Source organism: Arachis hypogaea, chromosome 16 (assembly GCF_003086295.3).
Source record: "Arachis hypogaea cultivar Tifrunner chromosome 16, arahy.Tifrunner.gnm2.J5K5, whole genome shotgun sequence".
NCBI classification, from domain to species: domain Eukaryota; kingdom Viridiplantae; phylum Streptophyta; class Magnoliopsida; order Fabales; family Fabaceae; genus Arachis; species Arachis hypogaea.
The window spans coordinates 42,330,476-42,351,212 of NC_092051.1; the positions used below are offsets into that span (position 1 = coordinate 42,330,476).

Consider the following 20,737-nt stretch of genomic DNA (forward strand, 5'->3'; position numbering starts at 1 on the left):
AAAGAATTTAAAGCAACTCAAAATATTGTTCAGTAAATCATGAAACAATTGATCATAAAATAAAAATCACCAACTTATTACATGAAATTCTAAGGAAAAAACCACTAAAGATGCAGATGCATCAATAGTTTGCCAAAAGGATCTAAAATTTTATCCAAAAAAGATATTTTAGCTCAAAAGTTTATTTTCTTTAGTTCTCTTAATTAGAAGTTACCCATTTAGACAAATAATTAAAAATAAATAGGATGACGTGTTTAACAAACTTTTCTAAAAGGGATTGAGTCTTGATTTTAGAGGTCCGTATATATTTGATATATAATTGATCCGTCCGTTTAAACCTGAAACAAGCAAACCTAAATAGATCGAACAAGCCCGTTTTACACCTACTTGTAACTTCGAGAAGTTAAGGGTGTGTTTTAAACCACCTAGAAAGATACTTTTTAAAGTTGTACTTATCAAATTTTAAAATCTAATACAATTTTGTATATTAAAACATTCAAAATATTAGTTAAATTATTGAACCAAATTTCAATTACGGTCAAAATTCTTTTATTCGTCACTATTATAGTCATTTTAAATTTTAAAAATTATTTTATCAAACACAATTATTATATATAGTAATTGAAAATCCTGTTTTGCTTGATTTACCAAACAAAAGTACTACAACTTTTATAAGATTATCTTTTGAAAACTAATTTTGATAAAGCTTATCAATAATTAAAAACTTTACCAAACCAAGTATAAGCCTCTCATAAGATACAAGACTCTGTACAAGTTCAAGAAATGAAGCAGCCTGTCGACCTTAAAATTTTAGACAACTATTACGAGGTAAACACCACCACCCCCCCCCCCCCCCCCCCAAACACCAAACGCCGCAATCATATGCAAGACCAATACCCCTCCTCAAACGTAAGACTCACTATTTTTAAATCACACACTCTCTAGGCTGCGATATCTCAACTAATTAACATAGCTTCCAAGAAACACCTATTTCTTATCTTTTCTATATTAACATGCCTAATATTAAGAAGAGAAGCTTAAAGCTTTTGTCAAGTGGTGCAATCAAGTCCTATTTATCCTCCAATAACTGAGCCATCTAACGATGTAACAAGACTCCATCTAAGGAGTCTGAAATGTTTTTTTCCCCAGCTTCTATTGGTTAATAACTTTTACCTACTGTGCAAAATGTAGTCCCAGTTATCTTTGTAGGACCACCTCTTGTCCCATCCTACCCAAACAATCCTAATTCATACTTAAGTCCTCCTTATCTTGAAGGATAACAACTATTAACAAATTCACCAGATGACTAGGCTAACTCAGTTTTTGGTAGAAACAACAAAGTAGAAACCATCAGGTGAAGCAGGCAATAATTTGATGCCAAATTTACAAAGGAAGGAACTTGCTCTGTACATGTGGCCGCAGCATTTAACTGTGTATTTCTGAGTTACTGATATTGCCATTGAGGTAAATGTAGTGGCAATTGCTGTTCTGGTATTCCACTAGTTAGACTTGGCATGATAGGCACTGAATTAGAGGCTTCAAGAGGGGGGTTTGAGGCCACTGAATAACAGCCGTAATTCAAGTTTACATAGGACTGAATCATGGGATCAATACATTCTCTAACTGGGCTCATTTCTGGAATGGCTGTTGAAGTCTTAGCAATCTCCAGAGCATTAACCGCTTCCGTTGGAGTAAACAAGTGTGGGGGAATCATCGGTAGACACTGTTCGAGTCTTTGATCAGGCATAAGAGGGGGATGGTGCTCTCTTTGTTGAGTACTTGAGGAGCTAGGTGTTCCCATTGCAGAGGGTAAGCCTAATCAATAGGAAATTTTATCAAGGTTTGTATAAATAAAATATCAATAGAAGGAAGCATGATGATATACATTCATCCCAAGAATATACAGGTGACTAAAGCTAATTGCATTATATACTAATTTCTTGACTGAATACACGGCATGCTAAATACAAAGTACTTGATTCCCATTATATTTGTCATTTTTGAACTTCCTAGAAAAGCAAAGAGGAATATTTAAAGGAAAGCAAAGAAATAACAAACAAGAACATGATGAAACAAATGGCTTTGGTAGCCAGAAACTTCAATGTCCACAATAATCTTGTGAATGTCTATATTTCAGATATTGACATGATAAGAACTCACATCAAGAACAAACGACCAGCGGTCACTGGTAAGCATAACTCCGTAGTGCTTATTACAGGCCCTAAGCCAACCAACTTCTCAATTTCTAATGTGGCGTGCTTCCAAAGTCTATCACTACTTCCTAAATATTGGTGATCACTTATTACCACAAAATGAAGCAGATAATTTAATTAAATGAATTTTTCCCGCTTGCATGTTTTAATACAAATCAAGCTTCCACATTTGCAAAGAGAAGGCATAAAACAAGATGCTTAATATGTAAACAAGATAGGAGAACTTGGAACTTTGGGTTCTTAGTTCTTAACAATAAATGATTTGTGATTAGTAACCTCAAATCAATACTGCACATATATATCCAAGGTGGTAAATAGATGAGACAAGCCATTGTGTTAACTCGTCAAGTTCATGTTTATTTTCCTCCCCCCAACAACCATTGACGTAAATTGTGCATTGTCTTGTGATGTGTGTATATTTAGCATAAAAAATGGCCCTGCCCGATTTAACAACAAACCAGGATATATCAACTAGCAGGTGAAGCTTAAGCACAATACCTACCTTGTTCTGCGAATAGAACTGCTTCTCTTTTATATTCCTTGTGATTGTGGTCCAAAACAGAAGCCAACAACTTATTCTTTTGAACTGTTTTATAATATGCGTCAAGTTCCTTTTTTTGCAATGCTACTTCAGTACTGATACTCTGAAGCAACATTTGATACTTTGCAACCAATTCTTTAACCTCCATACCATGGTCTGACTCAAGCTGGTGTAACTGGATGACCGAAATTAAAAGAAAGCTTCAGTCAGCAGCCCAAGAATGCGAAGAGAAATTACTGGAAACCTAAGACTCACGAATATAAATGAGAGATATGGATACAATGCAAATCAACACAAACAGGAATTCAATAATGTTTAATAAACAAAATAGATTGCAATGTTAGTATTAAAATAACATAACATGAAAATATAAATATCAATTCTTCTGAACATACAAAACTACATTTAGCATAATAATTGTTACAGAATTTTCATTTATATACATACATTTTTTCCAACAAAAAAATGATGAAAAGTCACAATAGTTTAATATACAAAAATGAAATTGCTCTCATGTCACACTAGTTTAATATCCAAAAATGATAAAAGATCTAGTACACTAGTACTAGAGATTGATAACTATTAACATCAAGTATATATTGCCTTTTCTTAGAGCTTGTACATTTGCCATTTTCCCAACCGAAAATGAAAATAATTATATACAAGATTCTCATGCACCTTTATAGAAAGCAATTTAATATTAGTTTTGTCAAAATGTACTACACCATTGAAACAAACAAGTCTTTAACAAAAGTGAACATGTGAAAATACTTAAAAAGTCAAATCATATCATCAGACCTCAACAATGGGAATATTTTCAAGTGGCAAAAAAAAGTAATTAAGTGCTGCACATACTTTCTGCTGGCGTATCCTGTTAGCTTCTTCAGTCGCCTTTTTTATTCTCTCCATTTCAATTTGCAATGGGTCTGGGACTGCAACACAGTGTATTTTAGACATGACAGCGATAAGTGTGCATTTGTTTCAGATTCAGGAAAGTGATTTTAAAACTTTACATTTTTTATATAGTTGAAAAAAAGATGAAAACCACATTTTTTTTAATTAAAACATTAATTCTTCTATAAAATTTAAACAAATATGTGAAAAGAGAATATTTTGTTTTTTCCTTCAAAAAAGCCAAAAGAAATGCACCCTTAAATGGATAACAATTTGTATATCTAGGACTAGTAATAATGCAAGAAACATCTGTTGTATTCACAGGTTAAATACAGGGAAAGTTACCTGATTCAGGTGGGTCATCTGGAACTTGTAATGTTGGTTCAGCCTCATGAAGGTTATAATTTTCATAAAATATTTCATCAAAAGGCAAGACTTCACCAATTGAAATATTCTCCAAAAAAGATGTAACATCCTCCTGAGGCAGTGGCAGTAGATCTGTATTTGATGGTTCCATATATGGGAAAGTAGTCTCAGGAAAATCCATAATAGACTCACCATGGACAGCACTCACTTCACTGTAATGCTGGTTGACCTCAGGAACATCAGCAGTACTGCAAGTGATTGTCTCAACCACTTCATTATTATTTATTAGAGAAACTTCAGAATCATCGCCATTAATTTGATTTTCCAAAGAACCAGTGGCAGGATTGACATTACAAGGATCATCACTTGAATCGAAGACCTCACTCTGATGCTCCAAGAAAGCAGCTTTGGATGTCACGGGGATAGCATATGCTTTGGCAGGGAAAGTGCCAGATGACTTTTGAGGACAACTTCCAATATCTGTAAGTCTGATTTTTAAATTTTCTGCACAAGTCTGGTAATGAGTAGCTAGCACAGTTGTGGGAGATTCCCTTTGAAGATCATGTCTATATGTGTCGGATTCTAGAGGACCGTGAAAACCATTTTGCATATCCTCCACCAAATCTGTCAACCCAGGTGTTTCGCAGTCTGATGTACATTTCTCAACACAAATTCCACTTTGTAAACAACTTGAAAATTCCTTCTTAAATTTCAGCAGTTTAGAGTAAACATAGGTTACTTCCTCTTCCTCGCAATTGAAGTTCAAGTGCACTTTTGCAAGTGCAAGTGAACCTTGCTTATCAAAATTGTGCTTCAATAACGAAGCCGCAAGCCAACACTTCGGAAAAAATTTAAAAATAAAAAAAGAACAAAAAACATTTCAATGTACAACCCATGGTATAATTCTTACAAATCAGTGATACTTGGGTGCATTAAGGATTTCAGATCAGGCATAAAAAAATAAAGTATTAATTACTCTCCTAGTTTCTATAGTTTCAACGAATTTTCAATTATGTCCCTATATATTTTCTCTTTTCAATTGGGTCCAGTACCATATCAGATTTTGTAACTAAGTTCTTACCTTAACAAAAACATTGGAGTTAAGGAAATATTCCGTTAAACAAAAAGAATATGCCTAACACTTGATTAAATATTATGTTAAACAAAATGAATATGCCTAACACTTAACTAAATATTCCATTAATTTCAACGTTTTTGTCGCAATAGGGACTTAATTATAAAATCTGATATGATATAGTAACCCAATTGCAAAGAAAAAAAAAGTATAGAAACCTAATTAAACATTTGGTGAAATTATAAGGATCAGCGGAGTAATTAAACCTAAAATAAGCTAGTTATATTTATGACTTTATCCATCATATCCTTGTACATTTTTTCAACATAAGATATATCAACATATTTATCACAAATTAAAATTAATTAAACCATTTAAATTTAAAATAAAGAACAGTTAAATACTTAATTTAAGGATTTAAATAACTAATTGAAAAAAATTATGTTTATCATAACTATTTTTATAATTTATTATAACAAAAAATAAATATTATCAATTATATGAAATTTTTGATAATTACTCTTTATTTCATCAAAACAAAATCTTGTGCATATTATATAAATGAATAATAATAATAATAATAGATATTATTTAGTATTTAATATTAACTATAAATTCAAATGTATTATACTTAAAAATAAATGATATTTTATATGTGAATTTATTACTCTAATAATATTTTTGTTAGACTTCATACTTTCATGTCTTTTACCATTAGACTTGCCAAAGGGAGCCTTATTTCATGATCATGCCCTATCCAAGGATGGAGATTCTCTTGTAAAGAACATTAAATATGCAAAACACGTTTTGCGACAGAATGAACACAACGATCTTGAAATCAAATATGATTTTTGACCATCTATGTTTCCATCCATTATGTATGATCAGGTAAAAAGGAAAAAGTAAATTTCATTTCTTTTATTTTTTAACAATGCTGAGTAAATAACAGATAACATAAAAGTTTAAGACTAAGTTTGAACTTTAATGCCTAACAATTTTCAGAGTGATTGTTGCTTCTTACCGAGTAGTTAATTTAGTCAGTCATGAACTTTAAAGTGGTTATTTCTTAAAAGATGTACAATGATTTGTCCAAAATCTCAACAGACATCTCAACAGATACTTATTTAATATAGAACAGGAGACTAAATACTAACCACAGATAATTCAAATGCCTGCATGGTAGAAACGTCTCGCCAATTAACGTTGAAATATTCCAGTATGTGCTCAAGAAGCCTTGCACCAAGAGCCTTGACATTTTTCTGTACATGAAAGCACATGGTCGGGTAAGCACTTTACAAAAATCTCTTGCATTTTATGTATTTATTTATTTAAGTTTAATAGTTAAAACATGTCAGCTGTTACGTAAATAAGTTAATCATGATAATGAATGATTTATAGACAATAATGTAATATAAAATCAAATTCCTGCCTTATTTTAAGTGACATATTTTAGGAATGCCATTGACTTCTAGAAACAACAACAAAACCTTGGTGGGATCAGATACATAGGTAGAAAATGTATCATGTCTGTAGTTAGATCGTTCACAGAGAAATCTCACTTAAATTTCATGCAAAATATTTGTATATTTTAAGGTCTTCTCTCTCTAACCACTGTTTATCTTATATCTGATATACCCTCCTAATTGGATGCTCTACTGATCTTCTCCCCACATGTCTAAACCACCTAGGAAGGGGATTCCACCATTTTTTCAACAATGAAGGCTACTCCAACTTTCTCTCTCATCTTCGTTATCATGTCCATACATGTATAGCCGTTGATCCCTATGAAGCACAGATACTTCGCTGAGGTTGCCGTGTCCGCGTGTCGGACACATTTTGAACACGACCGTCATCCGACACGCATGTCTTCCATGTCTAACCATATCTTAATAAAAAATAAAAAGTGCTTCTCTAGACATGCTTAGAATACCCAAATATCACCATGTGTCAATGTGTCCAGCCTTATTCTTAACTTGTCATTTCTTGAAATAAGTTTAGAAATAGTATATATTATTTATTAAATAAAGTTATTTTAAACATTTTATATAATTAAAAAAGATATAAAAAGAGTTAAAACATTTATATTTTAATATCAATAAAATGTTAAAATTTTCTTATAATTTATCTAAAAAATATTTTACATTTCATATATATGTCATATCCCTGTCTTACACAAATTTAAAATTCATGTGTCCGCGTGTACCGTGTTATATCACGTTTCGTGCCTGTGTCAATGTTTGTGCTTCATAGGTTGATCCATCCAATCATCCTCATTTCGGTCACACTATACTTATGTTCATCATTTGTTGCCGAAACATTTTGATCCATAGAACATGACTAGTCTAACAATAGTGCGATAAAATTTACCCTCAAGTTTTAAAGGTAATTTTGTGGCATATAAAATCCAAAGTACTCTGCCATTTTGACTAATCCACTTAAACTCTATGGTTTACATCCTCTTCTGTTTCCATTGTTCTGAATGACTGAATCAAATATCCAAGATACTCGCACCGCTTTATTGTGTATGATGTTTTCAGAATTTTGACTTCTGTGCTAGTGTTTCTCCTTCTCATGTTGAACTTACATTCTATATACTTCGTCTTGGTACAACTTACCATGTGCCTATCTCCACAAATCTAGCTTTACATTTAAAACTTCTCACCATTCTCCCATAAGGACAAAATTATCAACAAAGCATCCATTATAGTACAGGTTATTAGATATGTTCATTGAGCACCTTAAAAACCAATGTGAAAGGGAATGGACTTAAAAATGATCCTTGGTATAATCTTACACCAAAAGAAAATTCCTATGTTACCCCACATTGGGTTCTCACACTAGTTATAACTTCCTTGTACTCCTCCTTAATTGTATAAATATATGCAATCCTTACTCCCTTCTCCAAATTCTTCCATAAGACCTCTCTTCATATCCAATAGTACACCGTTTCCAATTCAATAAACATGTATAAATCCTTATTGTTATTCTAAAACCTTTCCATCATTCTATATAAAGCTTCCATGGTAAATCTACTAACATAAAACCAAATTGGTTATCAGAAACCTAAGTCTCTTATCTCAACCTCCATTTTATCGCTTTCTCCCATAACTTCATATATCGCACATAAGCTTGATTTCTCTGTAATTTCCACAATTTTCTATATCTCATATATTATTATAGAGACACCAAGATATTCCACCTCTATTCATGTAGCCTCTTTTTAGACCTTTAAATCTCATTCATTTAGATAAACAATAAATACCAAAAAACTCTTTATATAAGATTTAGGTTCCAATAATTTCCACAAAGGTCCTTTCACTCTTTTTGGAGGGATATCAATCCCAATGTTTGGACTCAGCTTGGTCTTGGTCTTTGTTAGGTACCAGGCCAATCTCAAATTGGGTCCTCATTGAAATTGTTGATATGAGATGATAGAGAATGATAGGTAACCTTTTGTAAATAACTGCTGATTCAGCACTCTATTTAGATGAAAGAGGATTTTAGGAACTGTTGGGAAGAGAAATATGGACAGAGGCAACGGAGTGTAGGAGGGGTTTAAGAAAAAATTTGGAAGGACTTGGAAAAGATGAAGGGACCGTCTCACACACATGCTTATGAGCTAACTTCCCACCAGAATTCAGCCCCATCTCAAAAATATCACAGATGTTCTATTCCTTGGGCTTAGATAACTGGCACCTATCAGTCCCCAAAGGCTGCGTTTGTTTTTTGAGACAGGATACAAAGACATAGATAGTGAATGTTTAAAAAGCGTTTGGAAGTAGAGACAAAGACACTGGACACATTTTCTCCAGAACCATTCTTTACTTTTTTGTCCTCTCTTTTATGAAGGAGAATGATGGACATGGGATTTAAGAAGGTAGACGCGGATTTTTTTATGAAAATTCTTTTCCTTTTTGTCCATAGATATTTTTTGTTATTCTACTGTTACCCCCTTCTTATTTTCCCTAATTTGAGCTTCTTCTATGCCCAGTCGTTCTCAGAAAGGTACTCTCTTCTCCCTGCCCTTTCAATTCACTATCTCTGCGTTCTTCTTTCTCTCTTTTTTTCCAGGTACTTTCTTCTTCTTGCAGAATTTTTTACTTGCCTTGATAATTCTTTCCTCCTTATTGTACATTCTCTTCTCTATGGCATGTTACAGGTTTTCTCAATGGAAGCTTAATTCCTTCTTCTATTTACATTACTTTGTTTATTCTTAATTGTTACTTCAATACCATTTTCACCTTGTTGGTTCATAGACCAATTCTTCTTGTAATATCCTGTACTCCCCACATCCTCTCGTTTTCTATTGAATTAGTTTATACTTGATGCAGAAAATTTGGAATCACATGGCTATTTTAGTCATTTCGCATAATATTTTAGTCTTGTTCATGTCTATCTAAACATAATACAGGATATTACATTAGTGTCTTTACATTATATCCAAACACAATACACAAAAGATAATTTTTAGTGTCTCTATTCTATTGTCTCTGTCTCAGTGTCATGTTCTATCATATCCACAAAAACAAACGCAACCCAGACGGATAGATTAGTAAGGAGGAAACTGCAGGGATGGGTGATTCTTGGAAAATAGGGATTAATGCCTTTCTAAGTAGAGATTATACAAACTAAACCCAAATGAGTAGAAAATATAAGGATTGCCACAATGCTAAGGACCGATATCCAAAAGAACAAATAAATTTGTGGTGGCAAAAGAGTATAAAGTACGTATCTAAGCAGACGCAGGAATATGTATTTAAGAACTTACTGGAAGTTGTAGAACATCACAAAGACCTGCTAAATCTGGCTTTGGCAAGAACTCATCTACATTACCTGTAGGCATGAAAAGGAGCCATCAGAAACATGTCCCTTCCAGCAACCACCTTCCCAATCAAGAAAAAATGGAGAAAAATTCATGATTTTGTGGGCATAAAGAAATAGATAAATGAATCAAAGAAAGTCAGCAGTACTAGTGTTTAGCTTCTTGTTCTTCAAACTTTTTTTCAAATATTTGGAATTGACATGATCTGGCACTTTCCCCTTCCTTGTGAATGTAGTATCCTTGGACACTTCCTTGCTTTTGGGATCGTTACCCTCAGACACTTTCCTCTTCTTTCTATTATCAGCATTATTTTCACTTTCAGATTCCTTTGCTTTGTGATCAAAGTGATTGACAGGTTTTCTGATCCTTTGAGATGGAACAGACAACAATTTCCATCTAGGACTCCTTCCCTGAAGGAGATTACTCCAAGAAAAAACATCAAAACCATCATCCATTTCCTTCGTCACTCTTTCCCCATGCAATAAAATGTTCTTTGCATATTCCCCTCCTTTCTGCCATACTCTCGCTATGAAGGACAATTCATGATGATCAATGTCACCGCTTCCACCAGAAAATACGGTTGATAACTCACAGATTACATCATGTAGAAGTGACTGATCAGAGGCAATGTCTTGAGCAACGACTGGAGTGTTGCTGCCATGTAAGTCATCAAGCTTACTGAAAAGATTGGTGGCACCCCATCGGAGCACGGCATGAGAGGTACTATGGTTAAGCAACTGGATACTACTACCCTCTTTTGCAAGCATTAGAACCTTTTCTTCAACAGTAAAAGATGAGTATAGTCTAAACACTGTTAACTGTTCGTACTGTGAGCTTATAGGCATCCGTTGTAAGACTCTTAAATCATTTTCTGGGTCCCAGTCACTGTCAAACAATATAATGGTATCAACAGAGGAAAGCTTAACACTAGGGAGGCAAGCACGACTTTCCAACAAGAAGACAAATGCTCTTTCGCCGTCATTAAATTTGTCTAGAGCACTTTGCTTCACTTTGGGCGCATACCCAGCAGCATATCGTACATAACAATGTTCACCAAATCTCCGACAGAGTACATCATCCAAAATATCTCCAATCGATGTCAAATCACTAGTTGACTGCAGTTTTAAAATTATATGAAAAGAAAGAGATAAGAAGTAAATGAGTCCTTAGGTAACTTGAAAAATAGAGGGAAAGAGAAAAAGAAAAGAAGATAATATGACCACAATGTTTGAAGTTTTGGGAATGAACTTAAATGATGAGAAACTGGTTTTGTTCTCATAATTGAAACAAGGGAACAAAGCAAAGAACGTAGTAAGATGGCCAATCACAAGCACGCACACAAGACAAAGCAATACTTACGAATCCGAAATTCTGCTTTTAAATGATTTTTTGAAAATCCAGTTCGAGCTCAACGAGGACGCTAAATTTATGACAGCCCTCCTAATCATTTTTGGAGAACTATGATCACATTATATAACTAAATGAAACCACATTGACCAATTGAAATATTTATTGTAGTTCATAATTTTACTTTTTCAGTATAACCAACCATGAAATACTGACACATGCTTTAAAAGCCATAAACATATAATCAATGTCTTTAGTTACATAGACCAGTCATCAAACATAAATTAAAAGTATCTCTAGTTATTCATGTCCAATACAGGACATGGAGCCTTAACAACTATTATAATAATCATATAGATAAGCCAAAGACTCATGAGGAAAAAATTAAGGAATAGCAAAACGGCGGAAATGCCACAATTTTAAATAAAACACTTGACAATTAAAAACTACGATAGTATAGTAAATTAAAATTCCAAAAATCAGGTAATTGTGGATGTATATAAGCAACACTTATATTATTAACTCATCGCATAATTTTTGCTTTATAATAAAGTAACACCAATGCAAAAAATTAAAATAAAGCAAGAGACTTCAGTGGATGAACCTTGGATACACTATATTACTTCCTGCTTCCAATTTCAAAACGAATAATGAATAAACTCACACAAATTCAAAAATAAAAGAAATATCAATAATGATAAGGAACAGTCAAGGGAGTTTAAACGATGATAACCTGAAATAATATCATCACTCTTAAACCACGACTTCTTGCTTTCAAAAGGATTTTTTCAAGAAGCTGCAATTTGCCACTTGCTTTTATCCCAATATTCAACTGCTCTTCAACAGACAGACCTTTATTGATGGAATTATATAGCGACGAGTCCAAGAGAAAGGGATGGTTGCAGCACTGTATACATCAGTCACACTGAATCACTGATCTGTTCTATTCGAAATGCATTGGGAGCCATAGATTTTATAGAAGCGAAGAAATGATACCATAAAAAGAGGAGGGGGGGGGGGGGAGGCATGTAATTAATGGCTAACAAGCAAATTTGCATGAGGTGAAAACTTTCAGCTTCTATTTGAACTTATTATTTAACTTCAGGTATACCTTCCTTGTTGAGTTAAGCAGGCTGCGGAGGGCATTGACCTTGTCAGACTTTTGGGCTGAGCATAGCAGAGTTCTGTCAGAAAGCAGCAATGAACAATACTGCTCAAGTTGCAAACTCGAAAGCTTGGCAGGAACCCAAAACTCTGCAAACCTAGTGGACCCTGTTTTTGTTCTAAATGCCACATATTGATCCAATTTGCTTTTCAAATTGGAAATGCTATCAGAGACTAATGGCTCTGTTTCAGTAGTATTTAACACATGATTTTCAGAGTTGAGGAAGGAAAGCATTTTGACATAATCAGCTCGATCATCCTGAAAATCCATTGCAGAAGTTGTCAATGTAACAAAAACATCAATAGCAAACACAAGTAGTATACCTTGATCTGTCCGCTAACAACCAGGAGCCTCAACTTTGTTGTCAAAATCTTGATATTGTCAAGGTGTTCCAAAATTCTAGGTCGCTGGCATTCATCAACTATTATTGCTTCCCACGAAATGCATCGTAGTTCCTTTAAGTCCTGCAAATCATATTAGCGTTCATTATAGAACATTTGAAAACTGAAATTGTTTCTGGAAAGTATCAGTTTGTACAATAAGAGTATATACCTCAACAATAATATCAGGCGATGATAATAATATTTGAAATAAGATGCCATTGTCATCGTTATAAAACTCCAAGGTCCTTATGCTTCTCCGTACATCTTTGTTTCCCTTGTAAATGACAAGATTTGCAGATGGAGCCAAATGTAAGAACTCTCTTTCCCACACAGCAAGAGCAGCAGAAGTTGAGACAATGAGGAAAGGCCTTGTCACCTTACAATGCAATGACAATATAAATGACATCACCTTCATAACCCGCTCCTGAAAATGTAATTCAGCAAAAATTGAGACATTCTAAAGCCATTATTAATATTGCAAGATGGAAATTATAGGATTCAAGATGAGGGGTCAAAATGTAGGGGTATCCTTCTAATTCAGCAAACAACAACAACAAGAACAAAGCCTTATCCCATAGGAGGGGTCGGCCTTCTAATTCAGAAAAATTCATATTTATTTGCAAGTAAAATGTACCAATAGGGGTATACTTGTTTAGGGGTGAAAATGGCATAAAAGCTTTCATGGATGAGTTTGATGTGTAAAATTACACAAGGAGCTCACCCATGAAAATGCCCACCCTAGAACCAGATTGTAAATCCTAAGGGTTAAAAGCTAACATGAATATAAGCTTAATACTATGAAGATGAGGATGCTTGGATGGATGAGTGGAAACACTGGACTAGAAAAGATTAGGAATGAATACATTACAGAGGGAGAGAGAAGGTTGGGATAATACAAATTATAGAGAAGATTGTACAGAGAACGCTTGCCAAAGGTCCACTTAGGAGATAGTGATTGTTACTTGTATTACTCAAGCGAGGTACTCATAGTACAAGTTCAATTTAATTACAAGTCCTGATGTTTAGAAATTTAAGAAAACAACAAACAAATAAGGAGAATTAAAAATTACCTGGTCAATCTTATCATCTACAATGACAGCACTCTGACCTTTGTGCCAACACATGCAAAGCTTGTTCACATAACTCAAATGCTGACTAGAAACTGCCACTGAATTACCTGAAGGCGGTACAGGTAATTCAGCAAAGGAAGCTTTTCTCTCCTACAGGCCCAAGTAAACCATTTAGAGAATCATGCTCATATTTAGACTTGAGATACATTTCATACAAGTTGTATAGAGCTAATTTTGCCTTTATACATTGAAAGTATCCATCTCATACATGAGTGTAACCCCAATAAAGAAGTTACAAATTTGATAGGATTCATATTGTCATCCCTCCCATGGATTATGGAAATCGTTGTCAAGCAGAAGAGTGCTCATATTTCTATCTCTTACAAGAAGATAGGAAGACAAGAGAAACTCTACCAGAACAAGCAACAGAAATCTAAAACATCATTTGGAAAAATTGCTGCAATCTGAAGCCACTTCCACACTAAACAAGCCATCTAGATTATGATGTTGCATTTAATGTAAGCTCTAAGTGCACGTATTTATAAAAAAAAAAAAAAAAGATAGCCCAATGCACAAGCATCCCACGTTAACGCAAGGTCCGGAGAAGGGCCACACCCAAAAGGTGTAATGTACACAGCCTAACCTGATAATTATATCAGTGGCTATTTCCACGGCTTGAACCCGTGACCTTGAGCACACAGAGATTTCCATAAACAAATAAATGAGATTTCTGTTCTCCTACTGTCCTGCATCTTTCTTAGTTTTCTCTTTTTATTTAGAAAAAAAAATAAAAAATAAAAAAATTGCAATTCATTAGATAGTGTTATTATAGAGTTCATGATAAAACTTTTGAAAAGATGACAGTAGGCAATAATAGTAGATCCGTCATATTTAGCCAGATCAAAAGAAGCACCTCATTAACGTCTCCATCCATCCCCTTTCGAAGACGACGACTTTCATAATCATTTTTGAGTTTTATGCCTTCAGACGACGTTAGAAAGGAAGCACTATCTAGTTCCCATGTAATATGATCATATCCAAGACCAGACCACTTTACAAGCCATTCAAAACAGCCAACTGAATAATTGTTATCATGCCCATCTAAATGTTCTTTATTTTGCTTTGGTAACACAATTGCTCTTTTTAGCAACAAGCGGTGAGGTATACTCCATTCTTTTTTCCACTTGATAACCTATCATTGTGGCATACAAGAAATTTATTAAGGATAGTTCCAAAGCAAGTATAAAAAATGAGCATTGCTATTCGTTTCTAAGAAAATATAAAGTAACTCAACCCGGCGCTTCCTCTTAAATGCTGACAAAACTTTTGGCCCCTCTTCAAGCATTTGTGTTTCTGGAATCCAGCGGTTGTGAGCATGAGCAAGGCCCAGATACTTGACAAAGTACTCCTTTTCCGTCACTACCAACAAGTACTTAATCATTATCATCAATGAAAAAACTGACTATCTAATATATTTGAAATGTGAAACAAAGGTAAGTGAAATATAATAGGAAACGTTGGGGAAAAGAAACACCACAAATTGTGATTGACCATACCATTGTTTTTCGAAATGCCTTCTCTAGAATCCAAGATGGACTCCACCCCTTCAGAAATGGAGTACGCACCAAGATCTAGCTTTTTTTTAACACACCATGCACAATTCCAGAAGCCCACAGGGTAGTAATTGAGAGGAGGATTCAAACAAGAGGGATGGTACCTCCTTTGACATCCTTTTCCAAAGCAGCAACTAAAATATAGTTCAATAGCAAAAAAGATCAACAAATAACAGTAACAATAGAAGAATACAGCCCATCATATAAAGATCAAGTCAAATTTAAATATGGTAGCACTAGAAAGGGGAGTGGAAGGGATTTAATGGCTTGCTACTTTTTTTTCCCAGGGTCAGGAAGTGTACCAACGGTGCTGGTGCTAAGTTTAGAGAAAGTGACAGGAGAGAACAAAGAGAAGGAGAAACTGAGAATTGTAGAAAATGAGAGTTAAGTTCAAATTAGAGTGGTGAATCAGTATTTATACATAGATAGGAAGAGTGTTCAGCACTCTAGACTAAAGGGGTAGAAAGGTCTTTTAACAACTTAAGTTAGTTAGGGACTGTTAGGGGGAACTTATCCTAGGTGGAAGCTCTTATAACTGCTGTAAGAGTTTCTAGCTTCTAGCAGCTTCAAGTCTCTTCTAGATCTTTTACTCAGCTTACTTTAATATTCAAAGAAGAAAATATTTAAGAAATAGGACACGTGATACATCTGGATCGAGTGAGGAAAATAAGATCCTAAATTTCAAAATATAAAAAGAAAAAAAAAAAAGTCGGGGAGCAGAGCAGCAAAATTCCAGGACCAGAAATGTATCAGAATTTCCAGTCTGTTGGCAACAGCACAGTAGCAACAGAAATCCTCTTAAAGCACCAGGAGTACAACAGAAAAGAAGTAAAAATCACAAGCTTCTTACAAATGTTGGGGTATATTGAGACCCTTGCAACTACAAGCATTTTTCTTCAGCTAAATACACCATGGAAACTAAAAAGCCACGGAATGCAACAAAATCTTGGCACCCCAATTTTGTCTAAATCATCTAAGTATATAACTGTTCCACTGCAAAATATTAGAAAGCTAAAACAAATCCTTTTATTTGTCAAAGTAACAGACAAGTCTAGTATCATTCTCTGAAAAATGCTACGGAGGAAGATTGTCTGGATATGCACAAGTATATTAACTCATATTTAGATACACTCAAAAAATTGGTAAACCCATAAATACATGAATGTATCTTGAATTAAGCTAGTGGGACAACTTATTACCCCACAAGTCTTTTGCGCCTATAGAAAAGGATAGATTAAAGTCTTCCCTGATCTCTACAGTTTTGAACAGCTTTCCTTTTTCCCCAATAAAACATAATTAAATCTAAGCATAGCACACGGACACCATTTATTAGCAAGTGCTTCATGTTGAGCAGATGTGTGTAATACATTATCAAAATACCAACATGACTGGAATATATAAAGCTGAAATTCAACAATGTCATTATTGCAAGATAGAAGATAGCAACACATGGAAAATACTATCATACAGCACATTGATAAGTTTTCACATCTACAAGCAATTCAGAACATGCATAACCAGATTGCCATCATGTAAAGATTTTTATTTTTTGTTTTGGAAAAGAAGAAGATGCCCAACAAGTGAAATAAGATACACATATCAAAAACCACAGAATGAAACAGCATTTAAGATAAAGATGCATGCTCCTAAGTGCCCTAAAGTCTCTGTTGATCAACTTGTGCTATTATACTCATGAACTTAAGGTGTAGCAGAGATGACATAAGAACAAGAGCAGGAAAGGAATATTTCAATCTAGAAACCAATGGGATAATATCATAATTCTTAAGGAGAAACAGAGTGGGTCACAAACTCACATGAGTTCACTACCATGTAAGCACTGCAAACATACAAGTTCTCCAACAGCTTTTTTATCTTTTACATGAACACCAGTTTGTGTATTATCTTTACATTGTTCAGAGCCGCCACACCTTGACGTGGAATGCCCTACGTCCTAAAAGATGAATAAGTTCAAATCAATATATCCCCTTACAAATAAATGTCGACACAGACTACTATGCTATACTTGATTCAAAAACAGAGACGAAGATCCAAACTCTTACTATATGAGGATAATATTTTAAATATAGATATAACAAAAAATTAAAAAATAAAAATTATGGCAAATTATGATACTAAGGAGCTTCAGAATTAATATATCTTCAGTCTTTCAGAATGTAAACTAAAATCACAAAACCTACAGCTTTTGTAGCAATCATGTTGTGCATAACAGGTCCGTTCTCCAGAGTATTATTAGTTTCAGAAGACAGATCACGAACCACCTGAATTAAAAGAGGGGAAGAGCTGTAGTAGAAAGTATAACCTTGAAAATAAAGCCAAATATCAAATCATGCTCATCTGACCTCATTTCTTAAGAGATAAAATACAATCCATTTGAATAGTTAAAAGTTAATATCATAAGAACTCACTGAAAACCATTTGCTCATTGTGATAACTGATAAGGTCATAAAAATGGCCTATGAGACCTGAGTAAGCTAACCCTAAGTTATTAGACAATATAAATTTATTTAACCACTTTGGACAAATCATCAATTCTGTTTTCTGTTAAAAACAATTCAGCTATACAGCTAAAACAGTAACCACCGGGGACTTGTGGCCCAAAAATCCTACACAAATTTCAACCATCTGACCTGAAAATATCATGGACAGAAAAGGGTGGAGAAAGAGGAAATAGAAAAGAGTGGCAGCTATATAAAAATCTTACGCATCTGCATCTCCGCTACCTCTTCATTCGTATGATTTGCAACCAAACAGAACAATATATAAAAGAAGAATCCTATTGGTTGTAAATTGCTGCCATCATGGAAACGTTGGAAGTTTCACCAACTGGATCAAACCTAATAGTAATAAATATTTTTGTAATTCCTTTAATCACAATCCAGCTATTATGGGCATCGCTTTTTGCACTTTGCTTAATTGCAACAAAGCCATATTGTCCCCTTTTTTTTAAATAAATTTCCTTATTCCCAGTGCAGCAATAATAAGCTGATCTTTTTGTGATTTCTATAATCACAACACAACCATACCTCACATTACATGATTTTGACATGTGAAGAAAGCATATGAGAAGCTAGAGAGAAGAAGATCATATGGATAGTAGTCTAATAACTAGACGTATAGACCAATATAAGAAAGGGGGGAAGATGGATGCAGATATCAAAAGAAATTTAAATGTAAATGGTTTGAACAAAAACATGATTCCTAACACAACACTATGACTTCTTCTGCTTCATGCAGCTAGCCCTTATGTTTGATTGATAGAAGCTAACAGAGTGGAGTGGAATGCAGATCAAGGGAATGCAATCAAGCCAAAAGCAGTGAAGTTATTTTTCCACTCCATTGTTTGGATAAAATTATGATTTCATCCCAAATCCTCAAAATTGAAAGGAGCAAAAGTTGAAGGTTTTGATGGATTTTGATGAGGAACTATTCCATTCCATCATAATGTTTCCAATCCCAACAATAGAAGCTCATTAGATTCCCAGAGGTTGCATTCTACTCCATCCTAGTAATGGCTTAGTTCTTGTTGCCTAACTCATGCATATAAAAGCAATTTTGAAATCAACAGTGTGTCAACCTATGCAGTAGTTGATAACAAGTCTTAAGGCAGAGAAAAACAGAGATTCTACCTATTAAAATGGAGTGAGAGTATGTCTGACTGTTTGTGGAAGTTTAATAAATAAACATTCTCCTATTTCTTATTTGACCATGATTCCTGTGAAACCAAACAGAACAGTAAACAACTTCAAAAACTATTTCCCTCAAGTGGCATTTGAGCTGCAGAACAGATCAAATACGCAGCCTGTGAAAACATTCAGCAAACCACACACGCCTCATCGAGGTTGTTTGCAAATTCTTTATTTGTGTGTTAGAATTTTAGAGGAAAATAACAAAAGGAAGAGGTAGAAGGAAAAATTATTTAAATTCCTTTTCTTCCTTTTTCCAAAATAAAAAATGCATGTGGGTTAGGGTTTTGGAAGAGAAAAGTGGAAAAACAAAGAAAAAAGAAAGTTACCTACACTTTTCCTTTTCACTCCTTCCTTTCCCCGAAATCAAAACTACCAGCACAGTTAAGATCGTTTGCAAATTAGAATTTTGAAGGAAGGAGATAAAATAAAATTAAATAATTGTTTAAATAATAGAATTCTAAGTCTTTCTCTTCCCTTCCTTTCCCAAAATCACAACTCCCAACTAACCCTAACAAGGGAGGATAAAAGCTCAAACCCTTTATAACTTAATTGTTAAGACTTGGGATGGATCACTTAGTTGTAGGAGTAACAAGGCACTAGCTCTTCATAGGAATGCTACACCCTTGTCAAAAAATAAAAAAGTAAAAAATAAAAGCAAAAAACAAAAAACCCTAACTTTCCTCTTAAGGCTTAGAACATTATAGAAGAAAATTAACACAAAAAAGTGAAATATGAAAGGTTGAAGAACAACACAAGGAGGGTAGAAAACAAAGTTAAGGTGTAAAAAAGAAAGAGAGAAAGAAAAAAGGATGCAGTTACCTCGTCCTTGTGGTACTGAGGGGCACCATGACTCATGAGGTATGAAGCAGAAAGAAATGGAAAAGCTTGTTTTCAAGACGGTAAAAATTGTTACAATAATGGTAGTCAGGTAGTGAACTTCAGCTGACTGACAGCAGCATTTCCCTGCAGCTGCATGTCAAAATTTCAAACGGTGCAATTACTAATATGCAGAGTTTGCGCACCCACCACTAACCAGGGAAGACGGTTGTCAGCTTCCTATTCTCTCTGAAGTCTTAACACAAATAACACTAGAGGAGAACCGCGCTAGTCGGCAAATTAATGATGGCATATAGTAAGAGTGAAATATCAATCCGCCTCCATTCAACTTAGTAAGTGATTCTAAATTCCTCTCTCGTCTTATTTAATAGCGGATTAGTCGGTCAACAGATCAAGTCTCACAAATCTCTTTTTTATAAATTATTAAATATTAAATATAATTTTATAATTATTTTAATAAATTTATAATTTTTAAAAATATAAAAAAATATAATTTTTAAATTTATAAATATTAAAATTTTTATAATTATAAATATATAATAAATATAATTATAAATTAAATTTTTTGAAATAAATAATAAAATTAATTGTTATGTAGGTAATCTGAAATAGATGGATTAAATTTAAAAGATTGGCCCAAACGTTAAAAGAAGATAATCTCTGATTTGTTTAGCGTCTGAGAGCCACAGTACGAGTTGCGTACG

At 34.0% G+C, this 20,737-nt stretch overlaps 1 protein-coding gene across 10 annotated transcripts; it reads right to left on the minus strand.

Moving 5' to 3' along the window:
• Window positions 1-643: 643 nt before the first annotated feature.
• LOC112759205 (uncharacterized) lies at window positions 644-20,410 on the minus strand. 10 transcript variants are annotated; one of them, XM_072220278.1, is made up of 21 exons: window positions 20,016-20,371; window positions 19,137-19,222; window positions 18,212-18,344; window positions 17,688-17,768; window positions 17,304-17,440; window positions 15,433-15,623; window positions 15,171-15,295; window positions 14,790-15,068; window positions 13,877-14,026; window positions 13,183-13,230; window positions 12,976-13,080; window positions 12,747-12,887; window positions 12,370-12,681; window positions 11,992-12,165; window positions 10,060-11,026; window positions 9,858-9,922; window positions 6,244-6,348; window positions 3,994-4,852; window positions 3,610-3,686; window positions 2,716-2,929; window positions 644-1,815 (listed from the first exon to the last, which is right to left on the minus strand). In XM_072220278.1, the coding sequence occupies exons 4-21, from the start codon at window positions 17,712-17,714 to the stop codon at window positions 1,445-1,447; spliced, it is 4,347 nt and encodes a 1,448-aa protein (XP_072076379.1). In that variant the 5' UTR covers window positions 17,715-17,768; window positions 18,212-18,344; window positions 19,137-19,222; window positions 20,016-20,371; the 3' UTR covers window positions 644-1,444. The 10 variants fall into 10 exon arrangements, with proteins under 10 accessions (XP_072076379.1, XP_025663808.1, XP_072076378.1 ...); XM_025808023.3 differs by having other exon boundaries at window positions 12,976-13,230; XM_072220277.1 differs by lacking the exon at window positions 18,212-18,344 and having other exon boundaries at window positions 20,016-20,367.
• Window positions 20,411-20,737: the final 327 nt, after the last annotated feature.